The 25,257-nt window shown below is 40.2% G+C and overlaps 1 protein-coding gene across 3 annotated transcripts in view; it reads right to left on the bottom strand.

The window, feature by feature from the left end:
• The window catches only part of LOC101168829 (latent-transforming growth factor beta-binding protein 2), an 83,553-nt gene that overhangs the window by 36,876 nt on the left and 21,420 nt on the right, over positions 1-25,257 (bottom strand). For all 3 annotated transcript variants that reach the window (XM_023951597.2, XM_078941368.1, XM_023951596.2), the window contains exons 4-8: positions 18,923-19,188; positions 18,008-18,193; positions 7,655-7,861; positions 5,428-5,711; positions 4,216-4,318 (exon numbers count right to left, since the gene is read on the bottom strand). In XM_023951597.2, the coding sequence (XP_023807365.1) occupies positions 4,216-4,318; positions 5,428-5,711; positions 7,655-7,861; positions 18,008-18,193; positions 18,923-19,188 (1,046 nt within the window). The remainder of the gene's footprint in view (positions 1-4,215; positions 4,319-5,427; positions 5,712-7,654; positions 7,862-18,007; positions 18,194-18,922; positions 19,189-25,257) is intronic.

Raw genomic sequence — 25,257 nt, forward strand, 5'->3', positions numbered from 1 at the left:
AAGGAACAACCTTTTTTTCTTTTTCCATTTATTTAACAATTGACAGATTCTTGTTTTTTCTTGGACGGTAAACTGACCTTTTTCAATGTCTTTAAATGCTTCACGTGAGCTAATAGTTTGGAAAAAAAAGTTTTTAATTTTCAAATGTGACACAGGTGTGGATGTTTTGTCCATATAAAGTTTGTGTTGGTAGAGCTAAGGCTACTCAGTTGGACCTAAGGATAATAATACATTGCATTCCCTAACTCTGCCAGTTTATTATTGTAATAATCAACACAACACATGTGAAGCTGCACCCTGAAGTCTTTGGGTTTAATCATTCCGCCCCTACTTCAAAACAATACTGAAAATGTGCAATTATTTTTGTTTTTATGAATGAGCATTTTATATTTGTCCCTGGAGTTTTCCAGTTTTATTTCTTCGCCCCTCTCAGATATGGATGCCAGTGTAAACCACTTCAGACACGTCTCAATCAGACCCACATGTCAACATAAACCCCAGTAAGTTACCCACATTGCTTTGCTTCAAATGCCATGATGTATTTCCAATGCTACTCTTAGCTTGGCCCTGATTATTAATGCATCATAAATGTCCCATTAATCTTCCTCCAAGATAGAATTGATTAATCTTTATTGATTAGATCTGCTGATCTGTTTGGTCATATTACTGCCTACCCTTATAATGTTATCATCCTGGTTCCTAAGAGATGAAGCTAAGCCAACATGAATGAATCAATCACTGTCAGAGAAATGTATTGTCTCTGTTTCAATTAATTAATAGTTACCTTGGACTTGATCCACTGGATGTGTTTTGTTACAGCCTGTTTTGGAGGCCAACTCATTCCATCTAAGTTTTTTAGGCAACTGAAAGATGTCCCTGTTTGATCAGAGCTAACTTAAGGCAAGAAGCACAAGCTCTGGCCTGTCTCTGGGTGTCTGACTAAATCTCTGAGCTGCAGACTGGAAATTTGGGAGGGATGAGCTAATGTCAGATGGATCTGATCGGATGTAAGAAGAGGGATTCTGGGAGAAGAGAGTAAGGAAGGTAGAAATAAGGAGTGCCAGTGGTTCTGTAAGTGTCTTCAAGCAACATCTAGTTCTGCTAAAGCTTTTAGCATCACTGATGTTTGGAGCCACAGAAAAAGAAGCTTTGGAGCCACAGAAAAAGAAGCTTGTTGAAGCTATTGAGAAGATAAATGACTTTGGAATAACTATTCAGCAGCAAGTCTACACTGATATAAATAAAAAGTCTATCAGTGTTATGCTGGGTAAGATTTGAGCCAAAACGCCTTCTTGATATACATGTAAAGATGCTCAAACAATTGCAGTCTTTGGAAAACCTCTCTCCAGCTCGTAGATGACTTGTGTAAGCAAAGGTTTTCATCATTCCTGCCAAAAAACGTTTCCCTAGCTGAGATATTTGAGAACAGACCGAACCATCCCTCCAATAGTTTTATAAATTACATTTATACAATGAACTCAAAGCCATGTGGCTGTGTAGTTGCTCCACCTCAGCCAGAGGAACTGAGTTGACTGAAGCTTGGTCTGGTTGATCTGGATCTCATTATGGGTCAGGAATCCTCAGCATGTGACTTTTAAAGGCCCTGGCTTCTACAGCCTTCTGGCTCCTGCTGAGATGGGACAGACTGGCATTTATGCTTCCATAATAACTGCACTCCTTCACTCACAAATACACAAAGTTTCCCTCCATATGACGACAACTCTAATGTAAAAATCAAAGGTATGTCGTAAGCCTCATGGTCACAACTGCCCCTGTGGGTGGATACGGGTTGTTTGCGGGGAAAAAATGGCAAACCCATTCAGGGAAACCAGGGGACACACACAAAATATCAAGGTTTTAGAGTGCACACTGACCCTGTAGAGCTAAAATGTTCATGCCCATTTTCTTCCAGGGGCATGCCTAAGGTGACAAGCGAAGACCTTAACAACACGTAAGAGTAAGTAAAAGGTCAGGTAAGTGAGACACAGGCATGATGTACATATTTTTTTTTTTTTTAAGGCCCTAAGTCTGGCAGACTGTGCAAGGAGCCCGCAAGTGGTTTGATTTGATTTAATTCACAATTTAAAAAAAAAGCATATACTTGTACAGCAAGATTAATCAAAATTCAAAATCTAAAATGGAGTGATGGTGTAGTGACAGAACCCCATCTGGGTTTTTTTCATGATCACACAGCAATAGACTTTCACAGAAAAAAAAACTACAACAAAACAGGAGATCTAAAAAGTGCTGATCTTGAGATAAGTGTGCAGTCCAGCCTGACTGTTAGAAATAAAAAAATCAACAGCCTGTAGTTCATGTGTGAATTCCACAGGCGTCCTATGGGCATTTATGTATCACATGCACACCCAGTGCTTGTGGCATGGTCAGTAAGGGACCAGTACATGCACCACACTAATCGCTACGGTGTGGCGTGAGGGCATTGTCAGACAGCATCACAAGCATATCATAAGTCTGTGTAACTTACATTAGCCTTACTGATACTTCAAGATACCATTTATATGCACAAAAATGGTATGTTCGATTTTCATGACGTCCCTAGAAAACACACCTGGGCTCTCCTTAAGATGCCTCTCTATGACCCTCCATGGGCCTGGACAACCCAAAAACCCGCAGCACACCACATGGGTGCATGTGACTAAGGCTTTAATTGTCATGAAACGTGATCAAACTATTTTATATACATGTAAAGAGACCCTGACTGAAACAGAACAGCAACTGGTCAGGAGTTTATATCAGTGTGGTGACTGGGACAGACGCACTTAAGCTGAAAGTGGACACAGGAGGAAAAGTCTAATATCCTGTCTGCATCAAAATCTCATTAAACTATAGTTGCATTGAGGTATAATAAAGGAGGAAGTAGCCGACCTTGTTCTTTTTCAAGAGTACCCATTTGAAACCAACAATAAACCGGCCAATGGCAGCAACTGCCTTTTATGAGATAATTATCACTTACTCAGGGGAAGCGGGAGGCTCGTATAAAACTGTAAAACTTCTCTCGAATCTGCAAGCTAACTAATTTAAGTAAAGTCATGTCACTTTTTTTCATGTGCTGCATATTATTCCTTTGGGTCAGTCAGACTAATGTACTCTAGCTTCAAGACAAACACCAATGTCCATCTAAAAGAGTGACACTGGGGGAAATTTCAAAGTATTTTGCTCATTTGACTTTTTTCCGAGACCTTTTAGACACAGCCCATAACTTCATGTTGACTTCACTTTTCTGTCTCTCCCTTTGTCCTTTCATGTCTTCCTTTGTGTGCGATCCTCCAGTTTAAAGCCCGTCGCCATTAAAAAATAACCGAAGAGCAAATTTGTAATCAGGGCTTTCACTCAGTTTCCCCCCAAAACTTCAAAGAAAGAAGCTGTGGAAAACATCTGGGAGCCAAAAGAATTTAGCATGTGAAAGAGACTGGAAGGAATAGATCAACATCTATTATCAATAGAGGAGAAGAGAGGGATCTGCATTTGATTAAGCTCCAACATGTTTCAGGCAATCTGGCAGCTAAGTGGCACCGGTGGGTATGAATATGATAAAAGTAGGAAAAATAGGTACATTTTGTCCTATCTTTACATGCTCTGCTTCCCATGAAGTTTGAACCAGAGGATGGACAAATCTGAAGTAGGGTCAGATGTCAGCGTGAGTGACAACCTCCATCCACAGTGGACACTGTTGCCACCCACCCTGCTCTCCGCAAAACTGCCAAGCTTTTTTCCCCAAACCTACCGCAGTTCTGGTCGGAAAGTTGCTCTTTCCCTTACTCTTTCAAGGCCGGGTTAGCTTTCCCTGCCCACAGGGTGGGCGGTGCGCCTGCCAGGATCTCATCTGCATGCTAAATGTGTTTTTATTTGCATCCAAGTTTAAGCTTTTAGGGAAACAGACTCATTTCACTGAATGAGTCAGCCGGACATCTAAAGGAGAAATGCTCATCATTAGCAGTGGCCGATTGTTTAGGAGCATGTGATGGATGCTTTGCTGTAAAAAGGAACGGCAGCCAAGTAGTATAGAAACAAACCAATTGCTAATCTTTCTAATTCAAAGCAATGAGTGGTAATTTTTAACCCGACTAATCTGTGTAAAACAAGAAATTCAAGAAACCATCTTACTGAAATGATAAAAGATTCAAAATTGATGAAAGAAAAATAAATACGAGCGGAAAGATCTTTGGATCTTCCCTCTTAGTCCTGAGGATTTACCTGGTTTGGTTGGACATTTTTGGCACTTATTTAAACCCCACGAGGCACCAATGCTTCCACAGCAATCATCCTGTTTGGTCAGGCCTGGCAGGGGCTTGCCACACTGCAACAAAAAACATCTGGGTTAAATCTGTGCATCAAGTTTGGAGACTTACAAGTTTGTGCATGCATGCTTGTTTATGTGTGAGTGTTTGCACGCTGGCAAGGGTGTTATTGTGGTTATGTCAGAGTGTGCGTAAATACCTATCCAAGAGGACAGGGTGAACCAGACACATCTGAGATTATTTAGCTGGAGAAGGACGTAAACACTGAGAGTTTGAAGACCAACCATCCTAGCGTGCCTCACTTAAGCACTAGGCTATTTGTAATTAAAGGGTTGTATCAAAATGTACTTAATAGATTTTTGGCCAATATCGCTAAATAAGAAGAGAATTACAGCGTTTTTCCCTCAGAGAAAGTAAACTTTTTGGTGGGAAAAAGAAAACAAATGCATGTTGTTTTCATGCTCCTGTTGCGCCAAAGTTCTTTTTTGTCATTGTTACAACACACCTCACTTCCAGCAACACACCTATTAAGGCAGAGTGAAGCAAAAGAAGGAGTTAATGTTGGCAAAGGCAGCATTTCTATGGATCAATGCTCTTGGCTGTGGCCCGGGTAAAGCATGCCTGCCAATAAGCAGGTCAGTAACTTTGCAAAGTCCTTGAGCAACACAATGAGCCCCAAAAGGTATTCACCAATCTGTGAGTGAGAGGCCCTGAAAAAGCACAGGATGGATTAGGCCCCTGTTAAAAAAAAGCACTTTCACTGACAAGAACAGCAAAATAAAAAGCTGCTAAGCTTCCCTTTATAACCTGTTTCTAATAAATAACAGTTGCAACATCTACTTTTCACCCCGACCATACAAATCAGCAATAAGTGTCACTCTCTTGAAAAGACCAATCCTTTGAGGTTGACTCAGGCTTAACCTTTGTCCCCTGAATGCACGATCAACCACAGCAAGCCATTGTCAGGGAATGTAAAATGAGAAGTGTGGCCAGAGTACGTAAATCCTGGACATTAAAATAAATCAGTGTCACAGGGTTACAAAGGTTAGTCAATGGACATTTTAAGGGCTGAGAGAATGTGGAAATAATGGCATTTTACAACAATGTAATCTGTTTAGGTAAGACACTGTGTGTTAGATCACCCAATGACAGTTTTTCAGCCAAATACCTGTCCATCAACCGTCTCCTGAAAGCATCTCCCAACAATTTCATTCTGCCGGCTGTGTGTTCTAGCGTGGCCATTTTCATGCCCTCTGGAGGGAAACTGTCTGCTGCCATGTTCACTGGGGTGTTCGTGTCCATTTCCGGGCTGTGAGCGCTGCTGGACAGAATGAACTCCCTCTGTGTTGGCCAGCCTCTGCCCCGGCTGGACTCGAGCTACTTGGTGAACCTGGACCTCGGCCTCTGGCGGGTGCTGAATGTGAACGTTCACCAAGGATGGGTGTAGAGACACTTGAGGACAAGAGTTAGAAAGTTTATTCAAAAGAGCGGAAAGTTTAGAGTTTCAAAGTTGGAATAATGTAAACCCGTTCAAGAATCACTTTATGTACTCAAGAGTGCTTTCCTGGCATTGAGCTACTTTTTGTGCAACAACAACATTCCACAGTTTGAGTTTTCATTTTCGTTTAATACAGTAATCTCAAATACTTAAAAAGGATTTAACAACCTGTTGAGAAGATGATGCAATGTTAAGATTACCTTTTTTTTAAATAAAAAACAAATTATATGATCAAGACTTTACAGTTTTTTAGCAGAATCTTGAACCACAGGAATGATTCAAAATCTTACATAGAGTCTAAAGCTGTGTTCACGAACCTTTTTCAGGCCAAGGACCACTTTAATGTCAGAAATATCCTCACGGACCGGCCTGTATGAGGCTGACGTGTGCGTCTCATTTTTTAAATTTATTTTTTATCTTCCAGTTTTCTTTAACTTTTGAGGGTAAAGTATACCTTTATTCTCTGTAAAATATCTGCAGTTGCTTTAGACTTTATTAGTATGCTAGATTTTGTGCAGAAATCATTAAAACGTTATACAGATTTTCTCTTAACGCATACCTTTAAAAGACGCAAACTCATCTAGCTTGAAGAAGCGATAGATAAATACAAAAAAAGGTTCATTAATATGGTAATTTCTAAATATAATATTTCACCATTTGAGAAACTTCAACAGCAACATCCTTGTAGTATTAGATAGCTGGTTGCTGAATATAATAAAGAGCAGGTTGGGTGTGTAAAATCAAGTGTTGCAATAAATCCATATTTGGAGTAAAGACTCCTGGTTTTTGTCTGTTAAATGCAGCTTTCTTTTAATTTGAATGGAAGGCTCTTCTTCTGTTTCCTCACTGGCTCATTTTTTTGAAAGAAACTTTTCGGATACGTTTGTTTTTGGTTAACTTTGCTAGTTTGGAGGTTTCACTTTAGCTGTCAGCAGATTTACTTTGAACAACTTCACAGGGATCAAGACCAAATTGAATGTGGTGGGAAGAACCCAGAAATTTTCCAAAATAAAATGTCCTTCAGAATCAGATTATACATAACACATAAAAAATGTAGGTTGTGTTTTTTTTAAATTTCTTCTGTGGTCTGATACCAACTGTCCCATGGATCGGTACCAATCCATGCCCCGTGGTTTGGGGACCACAGGTCTAAACGTTAAGGAGAAAATATGTAGATATCATTAAGAGTCCCGGCAATCTTTCTGTTTTAAGTTTTATTGATTGTAAATGTTTTCTGGTCTGTTTGTGAATAGTCTCCACTCTTTCATAAAACCAGAGTAACAGAAACAATGTGGGGGACTTTTTCTGGGTCATTAATGACTTAATTTGCTCCAAATACATTTTGATTTTCACATATGGCTCACAGAAGGAAAGCATTGGAGAGTGAACAATGTAGAAGATAAAGGACTCGACAAATTGATGAAGTCATGTATATAATTCCTTTTTGGTGGCTTCATTTATGAATCTGTATTTGCCTCGAAATCCGGAAACATCAGGTTCTGTTAAGCTGATGAACTGAAAGCTGTGTTGACAGAGCTGACTTTGAAATGCTAAAATATTCAATGACATTTTTTAACAATTTTGCTTCATATGAATCATACTCTAGTGTAAAATATAAAATTGATTTTCTATGTAAAAGTAAGCTCCTAACAGATATGTCCTTGTTTTTAGCAACCCCTCATATGCATCATGTGGGTTACAATAAGGGTTACAATGTACTGAATGCCATATCTTTTTAGTTTTTTTTCTTAATAAAAACATTGAATTATATTCATTAAGTTGTTAAAAGGTCATTTTGACTTAGTTTTGTTGTTTTTCTAATAGTTGAAAAATACCCATGGAATATATATTAAGAGATTGAAAAAGAAGAAATCACTGTAACCATTTAAGTGCTCACCTTGCTGATTAGATAATGGAAGGGTGTACATGGACTGGGAGGGGGATTTTGCTCCATGGCGGGCGGTGAGTGTGCGACTGTGAGGAGTGGGTCTGGCAGGAGGAGGAGCTGCTAGGTGACAAAACTTCCCTGTTGAGTTTGAGGGACACCAGCACAAGTCTCTACCGATGCACCGGCCTCCATTCAGACAGGGGATTTGACAGAAGACTGTAGACCAAACATGACAAGTCATGAATTAGCAATTAGCAACAAAAGCAACTCTGTTCCAAAATAATCAAGTGGATACTGTCAAGACTACTAACCAACGAATAACATTTCAAATCAAATTTGAAGGCGCTTTGTGTGAACTTAAGTGTGACTCCCATCCAAGTTTACAAGTCATTTTTTTTTAACAAAAGATATGCCATTGCTGTCTCAAACCCAGACCATTTACAGTTACACAAGTGCCTGAAGTTAGTGGTTCTTGTTACATGTGGAGGAAGTTTGTGTACTTGTAAGACCAGCAAAAAAAAAAGAAAGTTATTTTTAAATCATGCTAGCAAAATAAAATAAAAACACTAGCAAAGCTACTAAATAAGTGAAACATTGTTTTTATCAAAACACGTGACACTAGAACAATGTTCTGATTCCAACCATGATGGCATTTTTATCTTTAAGGAAAAGTGTTGGCAACATGTTAAACATTGAATGATTATAACTAACCAATAGCCACAGAAATGTTCAAGGTCAGGACCAAAAACATTCTCTGAACTAGTGATGGGCAATACCAAACTTTAAAGATTCAATACCACACCGGTTATTTTTTTGAGTAAAATATTCTATATACCAAATATTTTACACAAAAAATTAGAAAAATAAAACACATTAAAGGAGGACATCTTTGCATGGATTATTTGGTTCTCTAAGTCTAAACAGCTTCTTCAGTTTGATTTATAGTTTGCAATTCATCATGGAGGGGAAAAGAGCTCCAACAATGACCAGATGGTGTTTGACAGTGCTGCTTTTACAGACCTTTATATACTTCATCTTTTGGTAAAGGGGATGGGTGCCAGGTCAGCACCTTGTATAACTTGCATACCATGTATGCCTTCTCACATTTATAGATTTACTCTGACATGACCTCATGTAATTCAAAACATCAAAGACAATCAAATGAAAATGAATCCACTCAAGCAAAATGAATGTAAAAAAAAATCTTTGGGTCACAAAGAAAGCTTTGCATTTTTTGACATAGCAGTTACAAAGGTGACCATGATCATCAAGGAGTTTTGTTGAGGATGGATCCCTTCCTTTTTTACAGAACAAGCCAGTAAAAAAGTCACAAGTAGTAAACATGGAATCTGAGAGAAGCTGGACATTCTTGATGGCATGTGAAGAAATGAGCTTACTGTCAAACAGAATTAAAACAGTGAGACTGCAGGACAACAGAAGGGAGGAACTGAGCAAAAATAGACAAGCAACAAACAGAGATGGAAGAGATTAGGAGAAAATGCAAACAGAGAAGAATGAAAGACTGAAAAAGAAATGTGGCCAAAAAATGCATAATAGACAGAGCCAGCACCTCAAAGAGGCTATTAAAGCTCCTCAAAGAGGGATGCTTCTCTCACTGGCCGATTGTTAGGCCGATTCCAACCCAGCATGAGGCAGAAATTATTCCAAAGCAAAATCTCCACTCTGTACTCAGCTTTACTTTTCGCCTGTCAGTCTATCTAGCAGCTACTAATAACCAAGCACATGCAAACAATTCTCACTCAATAAACAGCCATTTATCCTTAAACCTGGTCTACTAGCTGGAGTTAAAGCAAGCGTGGTACACAGTGTGTGAATCAAGTGAGGCTGTTATAATTATCCAGGCACATTTTACTGCTTTGTGAGGGCAACATAACAGCAGCATGAGATAACTGTTTGCCGTCCACTTTACATTCCTTGACGAGCATGCACACTGATGCAGTCACAGAATGAATAGCTACATGGGAGTAAATCGTTTTTTAATATCTACTTTGCACGTGTTGTTAAATGACTTATGACATTAATATTGAGGCGGAAAAACAATATTTTGAGGATGAAGTAAAAGCAAGACTGTATTTGAAATGCACACATGAAAAACTGCAACTAATCAGCTTTGCAAATTCTTGTTGCATAAGAACCAAGGACTCTCTGAAAACGGACCTGAGCTAGTTTTCTAGGATAGTCTACTATGTTTAGGCATGGTGCAAAAATGCATTTACGCTCTGTTGCAGAACGAACAAGAAAACTCTTGCCTACCTGAAAACATCTGTTTGTGCAAGTGAACCCTGGTGTGCTTAGATATCCTATTCAGCAAAAAAAAGCAATAAAAAGTAAAATAAAAAAAAGTAGGCATGTAAAATACAAAGTCTACAGAATGAACCAACTCAAGAAAAAGTTGGTAAATGTCCTCTCGGCGTTTGTGGATTCAAGTTTTGGTTTGGATTCAAGACTTTATAGTAACACTGCATACTTTCTGGTTTTCTTTCTTCCAAGTGGACTTTTGCAGTTAAAATCATTTTTTGGGAAAAGCATACCTAAACAAGGAGTGACTTTACTTGTGACTTTGTACAGGCAGTCACCCCTATACCTTGATCAAAAGTAAAGCAAACCAAATCAAGTAAAGGTTAATTACTTGATTTGACCTTGACCTTGAGTGGCTTAATTGCTCAGTTGGATATGTTGGCCTGGTGCATGGATAACCAGGGTACATTTCCCAAGGGCGTGATGAGCCTCATCCATTGAGGGTCCTTGGACAAGACCCTTCACGCTACTGCCTACCCATGTAGCCACAAGAGGGCCCAAGTTTAGGTCTCCCTGTGCCATTCCCCAGCCCGGATAAAATACAGGGTTGTGTCAGAAGCTCTCAGCCAAACTGAATGTGCGACTCATTGAAGGCTGATTTGCTGTGGCGAGCCCTGACTGGATATGTTGAAAGGTGAACAACAACTTGAACTTTTGACCTTTTGCAACCTTTGATTGTAAAGGTTGGTTTGGTCTAACCAATTAACCCTTTAACACCGGAGATGCACCCAGCGACACCTAAATAACACACGCCCTTTGACATACCGTAACTCCTCGACTGTTTATGCAATAAACGTGAATCAGCTGATTCTGACATGGAAAAAAACAGCTTTTTATTTCACCTTTGCATCGTTATGCAGCACATTACTAAAGTAAAGTGTTCCAAAACGTTGAAAAGCCGCTTTTCTGCTCAACAGAATCAGCTAATTTATGTGGATTCAGTAAGCATTTCACTAAACATGTCCAAAGCATGTCCAGTGTTGCATTTCAGCGCAAATCTGCTTTTCTTCACATCAAAATATGCTGGAATTGCATTAAACTGTTTAAGTTACAGTAGTTGAAAAAAGTAAAAGGGTTAGCAAAACAAACCTGACTATCATAGGTCAAAATCCACCTTTGCATGAACTCATTTATTTGATGATCCTTTAATGCTTTTGTATTGCATACTTTACTATAAGTTTGAGTTAGCTTTTATGCATGCCCCATCCAGCCATCGTTCATAACCACTATGCTCTGTACAAGGGGTTGCTGGAGTAAATCCCAGCTACTGTAGGGCTGAGAAAGGGTACAACCCAGTCCACTTTCATGGATAACATAAGTGGAAAAAACGTGTTAATCTTTTGAGTCTAACCTAGAAACAATTTCTTCTTTTTCTAACAAACAAAAAGGTTAAATGATCAGTATATTATCCCAACAAAAGGCATGATATCAGTAATGATATTGACTGCCAGGATGTTCCTTTGAAGTGACCCAGTTCTGAACTGTACCTGCTTATTGTGGTCAAAGTAATCCAGAGACACTGTCAGGAGGTTTTAGAGAGGACCTCTTTCAATGATTTTGTCCAAACTTGTTCAAATTTTCAGCCTGAAACTAGGTCAAAATCTCACCAAAAGATTCACTGTTGATCATGAACCTGTATCCATTTTATTCTGTTCATCCATGAGAGGTAAGGGATTAAAGGAAATGGGGCTCTAAAGTTATCTCTAAAATTCCAATTGTATGATGTAGACTACATGCTATCCTAAATTTTACAATATGATTCCCAGCTATGTACTCTTTTTTTCTGATAATTATAATTTTAAAAAGAAAATAGTGTTCAATTAAAGCTACAAGTAGCATTTAGCGGGCCCGAGCACGTGCGACCGCATGGCACGAGCGACCGCCCCGTGAGCAACGCCCTGCTCGAGCCATTCTCGTCGTTTTTTCTTGTCCATTCTGGAGCTCCAAGCTATTGTTAATACGACAGCAGCCTGGGGGGGGGGGGGGGGGGGGGGGGCTGTAATCTGTTGCCTTAAGGGACAAAGACTTTTGCATATAGCATGAAAAAAATTCAAGCAATGATGATAATTGCTATCACTGTCCCTAAGGATGAGAACAATAGAACTCATTCAATTTCCACTACAATGTCTAGATGAGTGTCAGCTATGTCTGATAACTTGGCCAATTAGCTGGACCGGGATCTTGCAAAGTGCAGGTGGTTAACGTCCAGTGTGATGAGTCTGTGGACGGCAACAGTACAGCATAGCTTTTGGTTTCCACAAGAGAAGAACTCCTGACACATCTGCCCTAACAGACAACTACAAGAGGAGTTGAAATGTATAACACGGTGAAGGAGTTTTTGTGCAGAAAAAGGTACAATTAGAAAAGCTGGTAGCAGTGACTGCAGATGGGACTCCTGCTATGATCAATAGACAAACAGGTTTCATCACTCACTGTAAAGCTGACCCAGACTTTCCAAAATGTCGGCATTACTGCTGCGTCATTCACCAGCAGGCCTTATGTGCAGAAGTGATTGGCTCTGGACATATAATGACTCTTATTCTGAAAATCGTAAACAACCTCAGCTGCAAAGCAAAACAGCACAGGATTTTTAAGGTGCTATTGGAGGAGATGTCTGTTGAATATGGTGAATATGAACATTGTGAATCTGAACTTGCATTCCTGACTGACATTACTGGAAAACTAAACCACTTGATCTGCGAGCTGCAAGACAATGGCAAAACTATTTTTTTTTGACCAGCCTGCCTGAGCCAGTGTTTTTCTTGTGGGGATCTTTTCTGCCAGGGCTTGTCAGCTTGGTCAGTGGATGTTGCTGCAGTTGTCTCCCTTGCTGGGACAGCTGGAGTTAAACACAGCAGCTCACGGCTCTGAAGTGGAACCCGTTGCTGTCCCAGTCTGGATGGGCACTGTGGCGATGTTCCAATGGCCAGGCTGGCTCCTGGTATAAAGAGATTCCCAAATACCATTTCCTAACCACAGAGCCAAGGATGTGTTTACATGTTTAGGTCAAAAATGTGATGGACAGCTTCATGTTGTCTATTGATGTAAGTTTAAACCTAAACATGCCACCCTGTTATTAATCCAGTTGATATGGTTCTCCATCTGTGTCTAGGTGATAGAAAAGCATTTTTTTATATATTTAGAGCTCTAAGCAAACAAACAGTTGTCTATATAAAAGAGCTTTTACAATTGTGCACTTTTAGCAGGTCTCTGAGTTCATGTGACCAATGTATGGTGGATTTTCACAGACCTTGTTTAAAACTGAAGGTGAGAGAGACTTAGAGAAATGGCTTCATTGTTCTGGAGTTCTTTGTTTCATCCACAGAAGAGTAGAATTGGTGATTGATTTTGAAAAGCTGCTGAAAAAAGTATCTTTTTCAAATTGCAATTTCTAACTTGGGTTTTACATTTTGTGTTCCATTTTTTGTGCTTTATTTGGGAAGCATTTGTTATTTGTTTGGTGTTTTTAAGGTTCTGCAAATATACACATCATTTTTTAGAGACATTTGTTATCAGTTGTGTTTGTTGATTTGTAGTTTAATTTCATTGGATGTATAGATGTCGTGTGGGGGGGAGGCTCGAGAGCAGGTAGGACCCAGGCGCAGAGACGGGAGGCAAACGGGTTCAGGGCAAATGGGTTTATTTAACTAACAAAAAGTGCTGCAGAGCAGGATGACAAAACTAAAAACAAAAACTTACTGTGGCATGGCAAGGGACATGGACGCCAGACAAGAAGACGTGATCAACATGAGCAGAAGTTAATGGACCAGCACAGGAGGAAGGCAGAGACAAGACTTATATACAGACAGGGCAGACAAGACACAGGTGAACACGATTAGGGCAGATGGGGACCAAAGGAAGTAAAACTCAAGAAACATGACAAGACAGGAAACCTTTCAAAATAAAACAGGAAACAGAACCAAACAAGGCAGAACAAGAACTAAAGCGAAAAACAAGACAACAAACTGAAACCATGACAATAGAAAGGAAAAGAAGTTCAAACATTGATTATAAAAAAGGATATAAGAGATAAAAAAAAGAAAAAGGAAAAGAAAAAAGATAAAATATTGATTTAATTGCATTTTGAATGAATAAAAAACAATGATTAATAGAATCAGAAATCAGAAAAAGTTTTATTGCCAGGTTCAGTAGAGCGCACTTTACAAAACGAGGAATTTGACTTGGTGTATAGTGCAATTAAGAATAAGTTAAAAATTAAGTTAACAACAACAACACACTATATACAGTAGAGTAAGGTGAATTAAAGTGGGAGCACAGATGGGCTGGGATGGTGGGGCCTGTAAGTGGCACCGACAGTCCTTTGGTGGGCGGGGGGGGGGGGGGTCACCTGGGGGAGTTGGGGTTCTGTTCAGCAGGCTGGCTGCAGTGGGGAAGAAGCTGTTCTTGTGGCGCGAGGTCCTGGTCCTGATGGACCGGAGCCTCTTGCCAGAAGGGAGGGGCCGAAAGAGATTATGTCCTGGATGAGAGGGGTTGGCTACAATCCTGGCTGCCCGCCTCCAGGTCCTGGAGATGTGCAGCTCCTGGAGAGACGGGAGGTGGCAGCCGATCACCTTCTCTGCTGAGTGGATGACGCGTTGCAGCTTGGCCTTGTCTCTGGCCGTGGCCGCAGCGAACCAGACTGTGATGGAGGACGTGAGGGTGGATTCGATGATGGCGGTGTAAAAGTCTACCAGCATCTTTTCAGGGAGGTGAAACTTCTTCAGCTGCCTCAGGAAGTACATCCTCTGCTGGATCTTCTTAGTGATGGAGCTGATGTTCTGCTCCCACTTGAGGTCCTGGCTGATGATGGTTCCCAGGAAGCAGAAGGACTCCACAGAGGTCACCGGGGAGTCACAGAGGATGACAGGGGGGAGGGGGGCTGGGGCCTTCCTGAAGTCCACTGTCATCTCCACTGTCTTCAGAGCATTAAGCTCCAGGTTGTTAGCGCTGCACTATGACACCACCCTGGCTATATCACTCCTGTAGGCCGACTCATCTCCGTCAGAGATGAGGCCGATGAGTGTGGTGTCGTCAGCAAACTTCAGGAGTTTGACAGACAGGTGACCAGCTGTGCAGCTGTTTGTGTACAGGGAGAGTAACAGGGGTGAAAGGACACAGCCCTGGGGGGATCGGGTGCTTGTGGTCCGAGTATCTGAGACGAGCTTCCCCAGCCTCACATACTGCTGTCTGTCCGTCAGGAAGTCTGTGATCCACCTGCAGGTGGAGTCAGGCACATTCATCTTGGAGAGTTTTTAATACTAAAGATGTATGAAAGACATACCGAAAAAATATGTCTTTCAGTGTTTAACTGGCTGTCTTTGGATTATGCATGCCTGAGTAATGACCATTCTTACTCCTCATCTCTCTGTTTACTGCTTGCTAATTTACATAGCAGGGGTCCCAGCAGGAGGGGGCGGGGTTGTAACACGACTCCTTCAGCAGAGCCAGGCTGAGAGAGGCTTTGACATGTAAGATGTTAGATGTTAGAATGCCAGATGTTAGAATGACCAGTTCATTTTATATCTATGAAATTATTCAGGGAGCTATGGGACATGTTCAGCTATAGGTGTGTGAAAATTGGTGTCGATTGTTGAAACATAAGTTACCATAAAAAAATGTTTGTTTGGAGTCTAGACAGATTTAACACAGGTTTTTGGATGAAAAGGATTTTTTATAAATCATCTGTTACACTTTTAAGTCTGAAAAAAATATGGAAGGCAGCAAACACAGATCCCTACCGTTTTTAATTTTTTTGTGCTGATATTTGAAAGATAAGTTATGCAAAAAAATAGGTGTTTGCAGTTTTGCCTAAAAAGACGTTTTCGGACCTTTTTGGATGTAATGCTCTCTAAGATGTCACCTGTAACTTCAATCATTCTGAATTTTTTTAGGAAGCAGTAGCACATAAATGCCTATGAAAGTTGAATTCTTGGTGCTGATAACCTAAACAGAATTTATGCTAAAAATCTTTGTTCAGTCCAAAATTTCATTAAAAAAATCAAGTGATGAAGTTTCTCGTAGACCCTATAGTGTTACATATCAAAGCTGGAGGTTATTAAAGGCATCTAATTCTGAAATCTCAGCTTCCTGAGACAAACGGCTGATTTATAATAAATTTCTATTATTTGGGTGCACATAATCGACCACTTCCTGTTACGCAGGCACCGTCAGGTGTACACCCATGAAACTTTACATGATGAGAGAGGACCCTTCTGAGTATCTCCAGTTTTAATTTCATGCACATCGGACAAAGCAAAGAGAAAATACAGGGCAGAATGTGCCCAATGCAATAACTAGGTGGCGCTATAGAGCTCGTCCAAGATTGTCATATCCATGGGTTCAGAATAGAAGCTTCATCATATCCATTGAATTTCAGTGAGATTGGACAAGGAATGTGCACGTGAGAGCAACTTTTGTGTGCATAGCGAGATGCCCAACTTTGCCGCTCTGTCACGACCACACCCCCGCATTGAAAGTTATGGTTTTTTGTCAGAGTAAACTTCAATGGCTTTTCAACAGGTGGACGTCATTTTCAGGTGTGTCGGCTCATCCTACTCGGAGTAGTGATGCTCCAAGTAAAACAGTTCATTTCCTCTTGCCAGCAGGTGGCGCTACACTTTTTCCAGATTTTTTCACTGCAGATGTGTTCAGAGTCAGACTACAATCATGCACATCAATTTTGGATCAGATTGGATTATGCATGGCTGAGTAATGGCCATTTTTCTTTTCATGGCGTGTTTTCGAAACGACCTCCAATTTTGACGCGCCGCCATGGTCACAAACATCCATAAAAACTTAAAAGCTTCGCAATTTAACATCGGACATGTGTCTAGTTTACAAAACCAAAGTTTGGAGTCATTACTCCAAAATCTCTAGGAGGAGTTCGTTCTAGAGCGAGGCCTGCAAATGTCCAAAATACAGCAAAAATGACATATTGTCATCAAAATATCAGACTTCCTGTGCGACTGACAGGTGGGTCCTTTCAGACTTTTTTGTAGGTCTCCATCTGAAGAACATGCCCTGTAAAAATCAAGCTTGTACGTTAAAGCGTATGCGGGGCGTCGGGACAAAAGTCACTGTAGGTGGCGCTATCGAGCCGTTTTTGTGCGCCCATGCCAATCTCCTATAAAATACGAAATTTTTCGCGACTCCTGATGTGTGTGCCAAATTTGGTGAGTTTTGGGGTATGTTAAAGGCCTCAAAAAGGCGACTCTTCCGGTAGAATAATAATAATAATAATAATAATAATAAACATTCGAATTACAATAGGGTCCTTGCACTCCGTGCTCGGGCCCTAAATATAGGTCTCACAATATTTGCAATTGCCTATTTGCTTCACAGACTAAGCTCAAAACATGATGAACTACAGCCCCCCCACCATCAGCATTGATTGCATCCTTTCCTTCCCATGAACCCCTCTTTGTAAAAAACAAAACAAAGCTTTCTGGATAAATGGCAGATTTTAAAGTAATCCCAAAAACAAAAACAAAAAAATCCAGTTCATGCTGCTACTTTTTCATTCTGTCTGCTTCTTTCCCTCGTCTTTTATTAGTCTGTGCTCTCCCAGGGAGAATGTTAAATGGTTAATGGTGGGGCCGACTGCAAGGTGCAAACCGCAAAGCGATGGGGCTAAGTGTTGGGAGCGTGGGACCACCAGCTCCACGTGTGTGCCTGCAAAGAGAGATTAGCCCCCTTTTCACAAAGTTCTACATTCAATCTGTTATAGCCATGTCTCTGGCTCTCTCTGTCCATCTTTCCTCTAGCTGGTGAATGTTTTTATGCTAGCTTCAAGCTTTATCTACAGCACTCTGCCTTCTTTCTAAGCTTGGTGTTAAGCGAAGACGGCATGCAATTGGGAACCCATTTTGTCGAGCTCACCCTATAAAAAAAGAGTTATATACCCAAGTGAAGACAAATGGCTAGTGTAGGGCAATTAGGAAATAAGAAAAAAAGACATGCAGAAAGCAGAGGCAAGAAGATGTAATACAAGACAGATCACAGTCTCAAACAGGCAGACATAAAAGGCCTGGAGTCAGCACTCACAGAGTCTGAAGCCCTGGCTCTTTGACGGTTGCTGCTGCTGTTGCTGCTGCGAAGCTTCACTGTACACAGTGGTAATGTCTCCCTTCTCACAGTTGTTGTAGCAGCGTCCGGCATTGCACACCCTGTTGCACATCATGGGTGTGAAGACAATCTTGATACGGTCCAGGTTCGAGGTGAGGTTGGCACCTGAAAGACACACACACACCTGCTTGAGAAGAAGCAGCAGCAAGGACAGCCTGGAGAAGATCTGCATCTTTCCTGCTTCGGTCTCTGAATGACTCACTCTCCGTCTGGGCAAAGGGAAAGTTTATAAGTGTGCATAAGGGTGTGTGCTGAAGGGTTGGACAGTGGCACGCTGCAGCTAAACGAGTGATGCACCACAGGTCAGCAAATGGGGGAATAGAATACTGTTAGACATCAGGCAAACATCCAAGCCCTTTATCTTCAGGAGACGCTAGCTTGGACGTGTATATGTATGAGAGAGACAAAGAGAGAGTAAGTGCAAGTGAAGATTGTGTAATGTTGGAAATCTGGTCAACAGCCGTTACTGTGGTACAGGAGAGGAAAAAAAAACGCCAGGAGGTAGAACATCAGACTTTCGGGTTTAATGGACAATGTTAGTGAAAACCACAGTTTTTTTTTAGAAGAATACAAACTAAGAGAAACAAAATAACAAGTTTTATTGTTGTGGGTAAAGGCCCCGGAGAGTTCAGTGCCTGTCATGTTGAAGTGGTGACAGCATGGATTTCAAAGCATGCAAGTGTGCAAACACACAGAGCATTGATATAAAGCTTCTCTCTGGTCTTCTTGTCAGCATTCAAGTGACACCGCAAGATGTGAGGGAATTTATTGTACTAAACATGTGCAGCCCCAAGTTTGAAGATATGTCACAGGCAGGTAGCCTGTTGCTCTCACCTGCTGGCACCAACACGTTGTTGAACTGTCCTTGTAGCTGTCGGTTGTTGGTTTGCCTGTGAGAGCCAGAAGAAGGTCCAGATGGTGTGTTGCTATGTCCGTTCCTGTGATTGTACCAGCTGGGATCAACACTGTGAGCATTGCCATTAGTACTGGGTAGAGCATTGGAAGTTATAGGCCCAGAAGATGATGGATAACGCTTGACAGTACGGGAGGTCCCTGAGTGTTGAGGTGAAGAGTCCAGAGGGTCCCGCCTCGTTTGGCTTCTGCCAATCACATCACCACAAAACCATTAATGCATGACTTTAGATTAATATACAAGCAGTGAGAAAAGAGTGTCTCTCTATGAGTGCAGCACAAGAAAATCTGTCTAGATCTTGTTATAATGAAGAAAAAAGAAAGGATTTGTAAGGGGTGTGGACCGATCCTAGGTCTTGGCATATTTGATTTTGTGGATAAGGCACAATAATTTAGAAATAATGAAATTTTAATTAGGTGATATTGTACTGTATAATCATTTAAACTCAAGGGGCTTCTCAGTTATCATCTGCTAAAGCAAGACTATGAGCAATTAATGAAATGTTGAGCTAAATAAAAAAATATTTGACTTTTACATCTGCTTAGGTAAAAAAACAACACTAATCCCAGGCTGTAGGTGGATGCATGTATTTGTAAGGCTGCAACCTCAGAAAAATAAGTGAATAAACACAGCAGATCTTTCCATCAACCCCATGGTTTCGCTTGACTGAAACAGGAGCTCTTTGTTTTGTCTAGATGTGGCAAACCATGGAGCAACAATCTGAATGTTGCACTGGGCTTGAGGAAGTATTCAAACTAGGGCAGACAGTCAGAGTGTGGCCATGACTATAGGGGGGGAGTGTTAGATTTTGGACCAACAACTAAACCCCTGTTCAGAACTGAAAGAGATGAGTGGCTCTCAGGCAGACAGCCAGACAGCTGTACCTAGGCTCTGGAATTGATCTTGGAATGCTTAGATCCAAGTCTTGGAAAAACATTTAGATTCCCCTGATCGACCCTGACAGACAGTTACCAGAGCAAAGCAAAGACAAACTATGGCCAGCAGAGCAGACAAAGGGTTTTACAAAACACACCTGGGCTCCTAAGGGGTCTCATGGCTGTAATTAATGTCCTAATGAGAATAAGAACTGTGCATTAACATTCCTTAAGCGCAGATTCAAACTACACATTGTATATTTAGAAGCTAAATCAATCCTGTTGACCTCCAGGTAACCAATAATATTAACCAGGAAATAGACACATGGGGTTTAGGCACAAAATATTTATGTGCACACACTTCCAAGCACAAAAGCAGACACACACACCCAGCCCCAGCTGTGTTAGATGCAGCACAAGCCTCTGCAAGTTTCTTTGTACCCTGAGTACAACCACATTCTTGCTGCCAATAAGGACAGGAGGGTAAATGAACAGGAGAAGGGAGAAAAACATTTGATAAAAGTTGCTCATGCTATTGTTACAGGAGACCACAGGCGGCACCTGGAGCTCACAGCTGGTGAGTGAGATGCTCCCAGGGCGGTAACTCAGGATAGGATGTGAGAAAGGGAAACCAAAGGTCCTCGTGTCGTGGCAGTAGGGACAGGCAGGAAGTTGCAAACTCAGTCAGAGACTTCGATCTAAATTACAAATTGTTTTTTTTTCTTTCCAAACCTAACACCTGGCCGGTGAGCATCCTTCCTCACTTCCTCAGCCAGACGTTGCCCCTTTTGACTTTTTCACTTTCATGAGCAAAAGAAGCTTCCTCCTTGCATCAGCTCACCACTCATCTCAGTGACTGCAGCTCATGGAGCACGGTGGGAAAACATGACATGCTCTGCAAGGATGATGTCATTTTAAGAGACAGCCAGGCCCTTTTATCTGAGGATGAACCACTCCTCCACTTTGTACTGCATTAAAGCAATTTGTAAAATCACAGTTAGTTAGAAAGACATGGACTGTTGTTTGAACAAAGAGATGGACAAAACCTTTGGTGAAATCAAGTGCCTTCAAGTAAAGTTCCTTTTTTTAATAGATGGTACAAAAAACTTGCATTATTTGAAAAAATTTTGCTAAAATTTGACAAGAATATAAAAACAGTTATGTTTTTTGTAATTCCCAATAATATGTTATATCGTTTAAAGGTCCACTACAATGAAAATCATATACCTGGCATTTTTACCATCTTCTTGTGTTATTTTTCTCATGATGGAGGACATATATAAAGAAAATTAAGCTTAAAATTGCATTTCTGAGTGTTATTAAAATCATAAAAAATCAAGAGCAGTCAAAACAATGAGCTTGTAGAAGCTACAATCAACAGACCATGATATCCCTGTTTTGCTCTATTGTGAAGCATCCACCTGTAGACAAATAGATCCATATATGTCTTTGTTTTCCTTGTTCAAGCTGGCATCTGGCTCAAAAACTGTACGGCTGGTTAGCTTTAATCATGTGCGTCATTTTTGTTGCACCGGTAATCTTAGGTTAGGGGTGTGAGGGGCTTTAAGTTCGCGGGAGAGCATCTAAACATGCAAAACCAACAGTCCCACCCACAACTCAGAGGCAAATTTCTAAAGAACTACTGGCTCTCTTTAGAAACTAAGTCCTAGAAAACGACACAGGCTACTTTATTTTCGCTAAAACAGCATAATTGTAATTAAAAGACCACTGAGAACGATATTAAAATAGCGTTTTTAAATGAGGATCGGAGTGGGTCTTTAACATTTGCAAATGCATTGTTATGGAATTTTATTGTTTTTATTAGAACTACTTTGAGTTTTAAAGTTCATGAGCTTATTTCACTATCATCAACATGGTGAAACTTTTCTGTTCACTGTTCAGATATCATTATATCACCAGTGAATGAGTAAAATATGATAATTCTCTGGCTAAACACTTGTTCAAAGTGATAGCCAGTAAGGCGTCCAACTCAGACATGAGATCATTGGCTCTATATCTTCTTTTTGTCATTGATTTCACATTAAGATGCGGAAAAGAATTAGAGCTTAAACTTCAGCACTTCTGAGGAAATTACAAATATTGGGAATGGCCAAGAACCTGAATAAAGCAGCCAACACTTTGCACAAGTATAACTTGGAACTTAGCTGAGAATATTAGTCCTCAAAAACCATGACGGGGCATGAGCAACACTTCCAGGATTCTAGGACTTGAAAACAAGACACTTTTAAAGCTCAAACAGCCCATTTAAGGCATCATTAAAACTAAAATAGGCACAGAGTGCTGAGAAACCATGAAAAATATATTTTTTAAAACCCTCTGATCCTAAGTTTTAGCTGGAACATTTGACAAAACAAGCTGGTCCTGAAAACAAGTGATGGACCACTGAAGGGAAGATGCCAAACGTCTCTTTTTTTAAACATTTTGTCATTTAAAAAGATTCTGCGATGGCAGGAAGTGACTTCCAGCAAGGTGGCTTTGTTTAACTGCAAGGATCCTGCTGAAGAAAAGGCTTGAAAAATATCTCCTTCAATCATCTTAAGGGTAACAGTTTTGAATCTGTAAGTTGTCCATTAGGATACAAGTACCTCTTGGACAGACAGAGGGATTTTGGATTTATTTGAGGATTCACACACACACACACACACCCACACACACACACACACACACACCCACACACACACACACACACCCCCACATGCTGACCCAGATCCTCAAGAACAGTTTACATCTTAAACCATCTCTGTGGCCCACTTTCTATGATCAGTGTTTACATGAAGCCTTTCAAAGTAACGTATGGGCCACAGCTGATTCATTTTCGAACGGTTCAGTCTCTACGGAGCTTCGTGATCCTCTGCCTAAACATAAATCTTCGGAGGAATAAAGAATTCTCGACAGTTGATGTATTCCAAGCAGAAAAACTCCTTCTAGGCTCAGCAAAGCTGGTCAGTGTGGAGATGTGAGACAGTTTTTCGGCTCTTCTGTCAGCAGTGCAGCTCAGTACAGGTCCAACTTGGCAAAAGTCATTTCTCATTTTGAATTGTTTAAGAATAACAAAGTCTAAACCAACATCTAATGCCTGGCATTCTTGGCTTATAGTCATCAGTGCAAAAAAAGTGACTGATCTAAAGAGATAGTGTGGATCTTGGCTCTGAGCAGACTGTCTGTGACAGCAGACAGAAGTTTCTGGCATCAGCTTCCCAGTCTGGGTTAACTTCCAGCCTTGTCACTTTCATCCCTTGACATTTGTCTTTGTGTTGGACTGCGCCTGACCTCTGCAGTGATGAGTGGCGACCCCATGCAACTAACACAACATTTATAACCGGTCAAAACAAGGACCCCTTCATCCTGGAATGATTAGCCTTTTTTGTTGTAACCAAGTCTTAAAAGTTCAGTTTACCATCACAAGCCAAACATACACCTACACAAAAAAGTGCACACATTTAGGGGCAGATTTAGATTTCAACAAGGTGCCTTCAAAGGGGATGTGTAAAGCAAAGATTGGACCAATTAACCTTATTCTGATAAAACACTAATGTTCCTTTCTATGACTTTGCTAACCACCAATCTTACTAGCTGATCAACTTTTAGCTCTGTACAGCTCAACCATCTCAAACTTTCATGGCAAATATGATGGCAAAAGATTTAAGAAAGCACTTGGGTGAAAACAAATGTTTTTTAAATAAAGCAAAGACATTCGCTAAAGACGTTTAAGTTTTTGTACTAAAATCAATAAAATTAGTTAATGAAACTGACTGGGCATAAACCGTGTGGCAATGTCAGTTATTATTTTAGGATCTACATCAATCAAATTCGAGTTGAGAAAGTCAAAAATAAAAGTTTTTTGTTTTATAATTGCTTTTGCAAACAGATGGTGCCAGACAAAACCAGACTGCAGACTGTTGAAACTTATCCCAGAAGATTTTATTCTAGAGCTTCAACAAAGATGTGCACACTCCACTCGTATTGTGATCAGCAGCTTTAAAATTTGACTAAACTTTTAAGACATCAAACAAAGTAAGTGGCTCTTAGTTCAAAAAATGTGGAAACTGCAAAATATTTAAAAAATTTTAACCCAACAGTTGCAGGAAATCAACATGTTAAGAGTGGTCTAGCCAGTGAACATGCTCACACGTACGACAAGGATCAGGCACATAAGTGCTTCTGTAGGTAAAATTTTGAAGCTGACTCTTTCAATTGCTCCAAAAAGTATGAAAACACCATCATTGCACTGCAGCGCTGCACTTCTCTTAGAGAAAAAAAAAAAAAAAATCTAAAGTCACGTTATCTCGGTAAACTTAGCCTGTGTGTGAAATTCAAAAACAGCTACAAACCTGCCTCTTTCAGATTATAGTCCTACCCCAAATTACAGTTTTGAGACCTTTAATCTTTGACAGAAAGGTTGTAACTTTTTATCACAGCCTGTTTTGCAAAAAGGAAAAAAAAGAATGTTCTTTTCTGAGTGAAGATCCAAACAACATCGCAAAGCAAGTTTATTCGATCAGCAGAAATTCTGCACAGTGATTCAAATATACAGAAGAAGACAAACTTAAAGCTCGTTGATTAAAATCATGCTTATGTCAGTAAAACAACTATGAAAAAAAATAATTAGAAGTAATGCAAATAAAACTTTATTAATTAATAAAACACTATATTCAAAATATGTGGTTTGAAAAACCCAAGTAAATCCCTTTAAAAAAAAGATAAAAAGAAAAGAGTACATAAAGATTTTCAGCTTTCATGCCCTGTACAAAAATAATTTTAGCCTGAATTTGAATCTTTCTAACATTTTAATGCTAAATATATAATATATAATCAAACAATAAATGAAAAGGTTTAACATGAAAGAAGGCAGGCTCTAGTTCATGCATAAAAACTGCACTTTACAGTTAATGCAGCTTCATTTTACTCATCTTAAATGAATGGACTGAGGAGGTAAACTGGTAAATAAAAAAGACATTGCCATTCTTGAATAAAAATGACCAAAAATAAAATAATTTCCACATTGTGTCAGTGATCCATACTATGCCCCTTTCCTCTGAGTAGCTCCTGAAATAAGAAGCTTCTGTCTACAAACAAGACTCGTGCGCTTTGCAAAATAAGACCAAACATCAGTGAGCAATTACGGCTGTTTCTTTTTGATAACATCTCCAGTCATAATGATTTGGATAATTGTAGGTCCTGGTAGAATATTTCCCTTTGTGAAAATCCGGGTGTGTCAAAGGCTTTTTGCAGATTGCATCCTATTCATTTGCCGCAAGTATAAACTCCAATGAGTCTCACTGGCAGGCAAAAGCTGAATTCAATAATAATGTTTTGTAACGTTGAATTGATTGTGATATGGTTGATACCACGGATCTAAT

Source organism: Oryzias latipes, chromosome 22 (genome assembly GCF_053564925.1).
Source record: "Oryzias latipes strain Hd-rR chromosome 22, Olatipes_Hd-rR_3.1".
NCBI classification, from domain to species: domain Eukaryota; kingdom Metazoa; phylum Chordata; class Actinopteri; order Beloniformes; family Adrianichthyidae; genus Oryzias; species Oryzias latipes.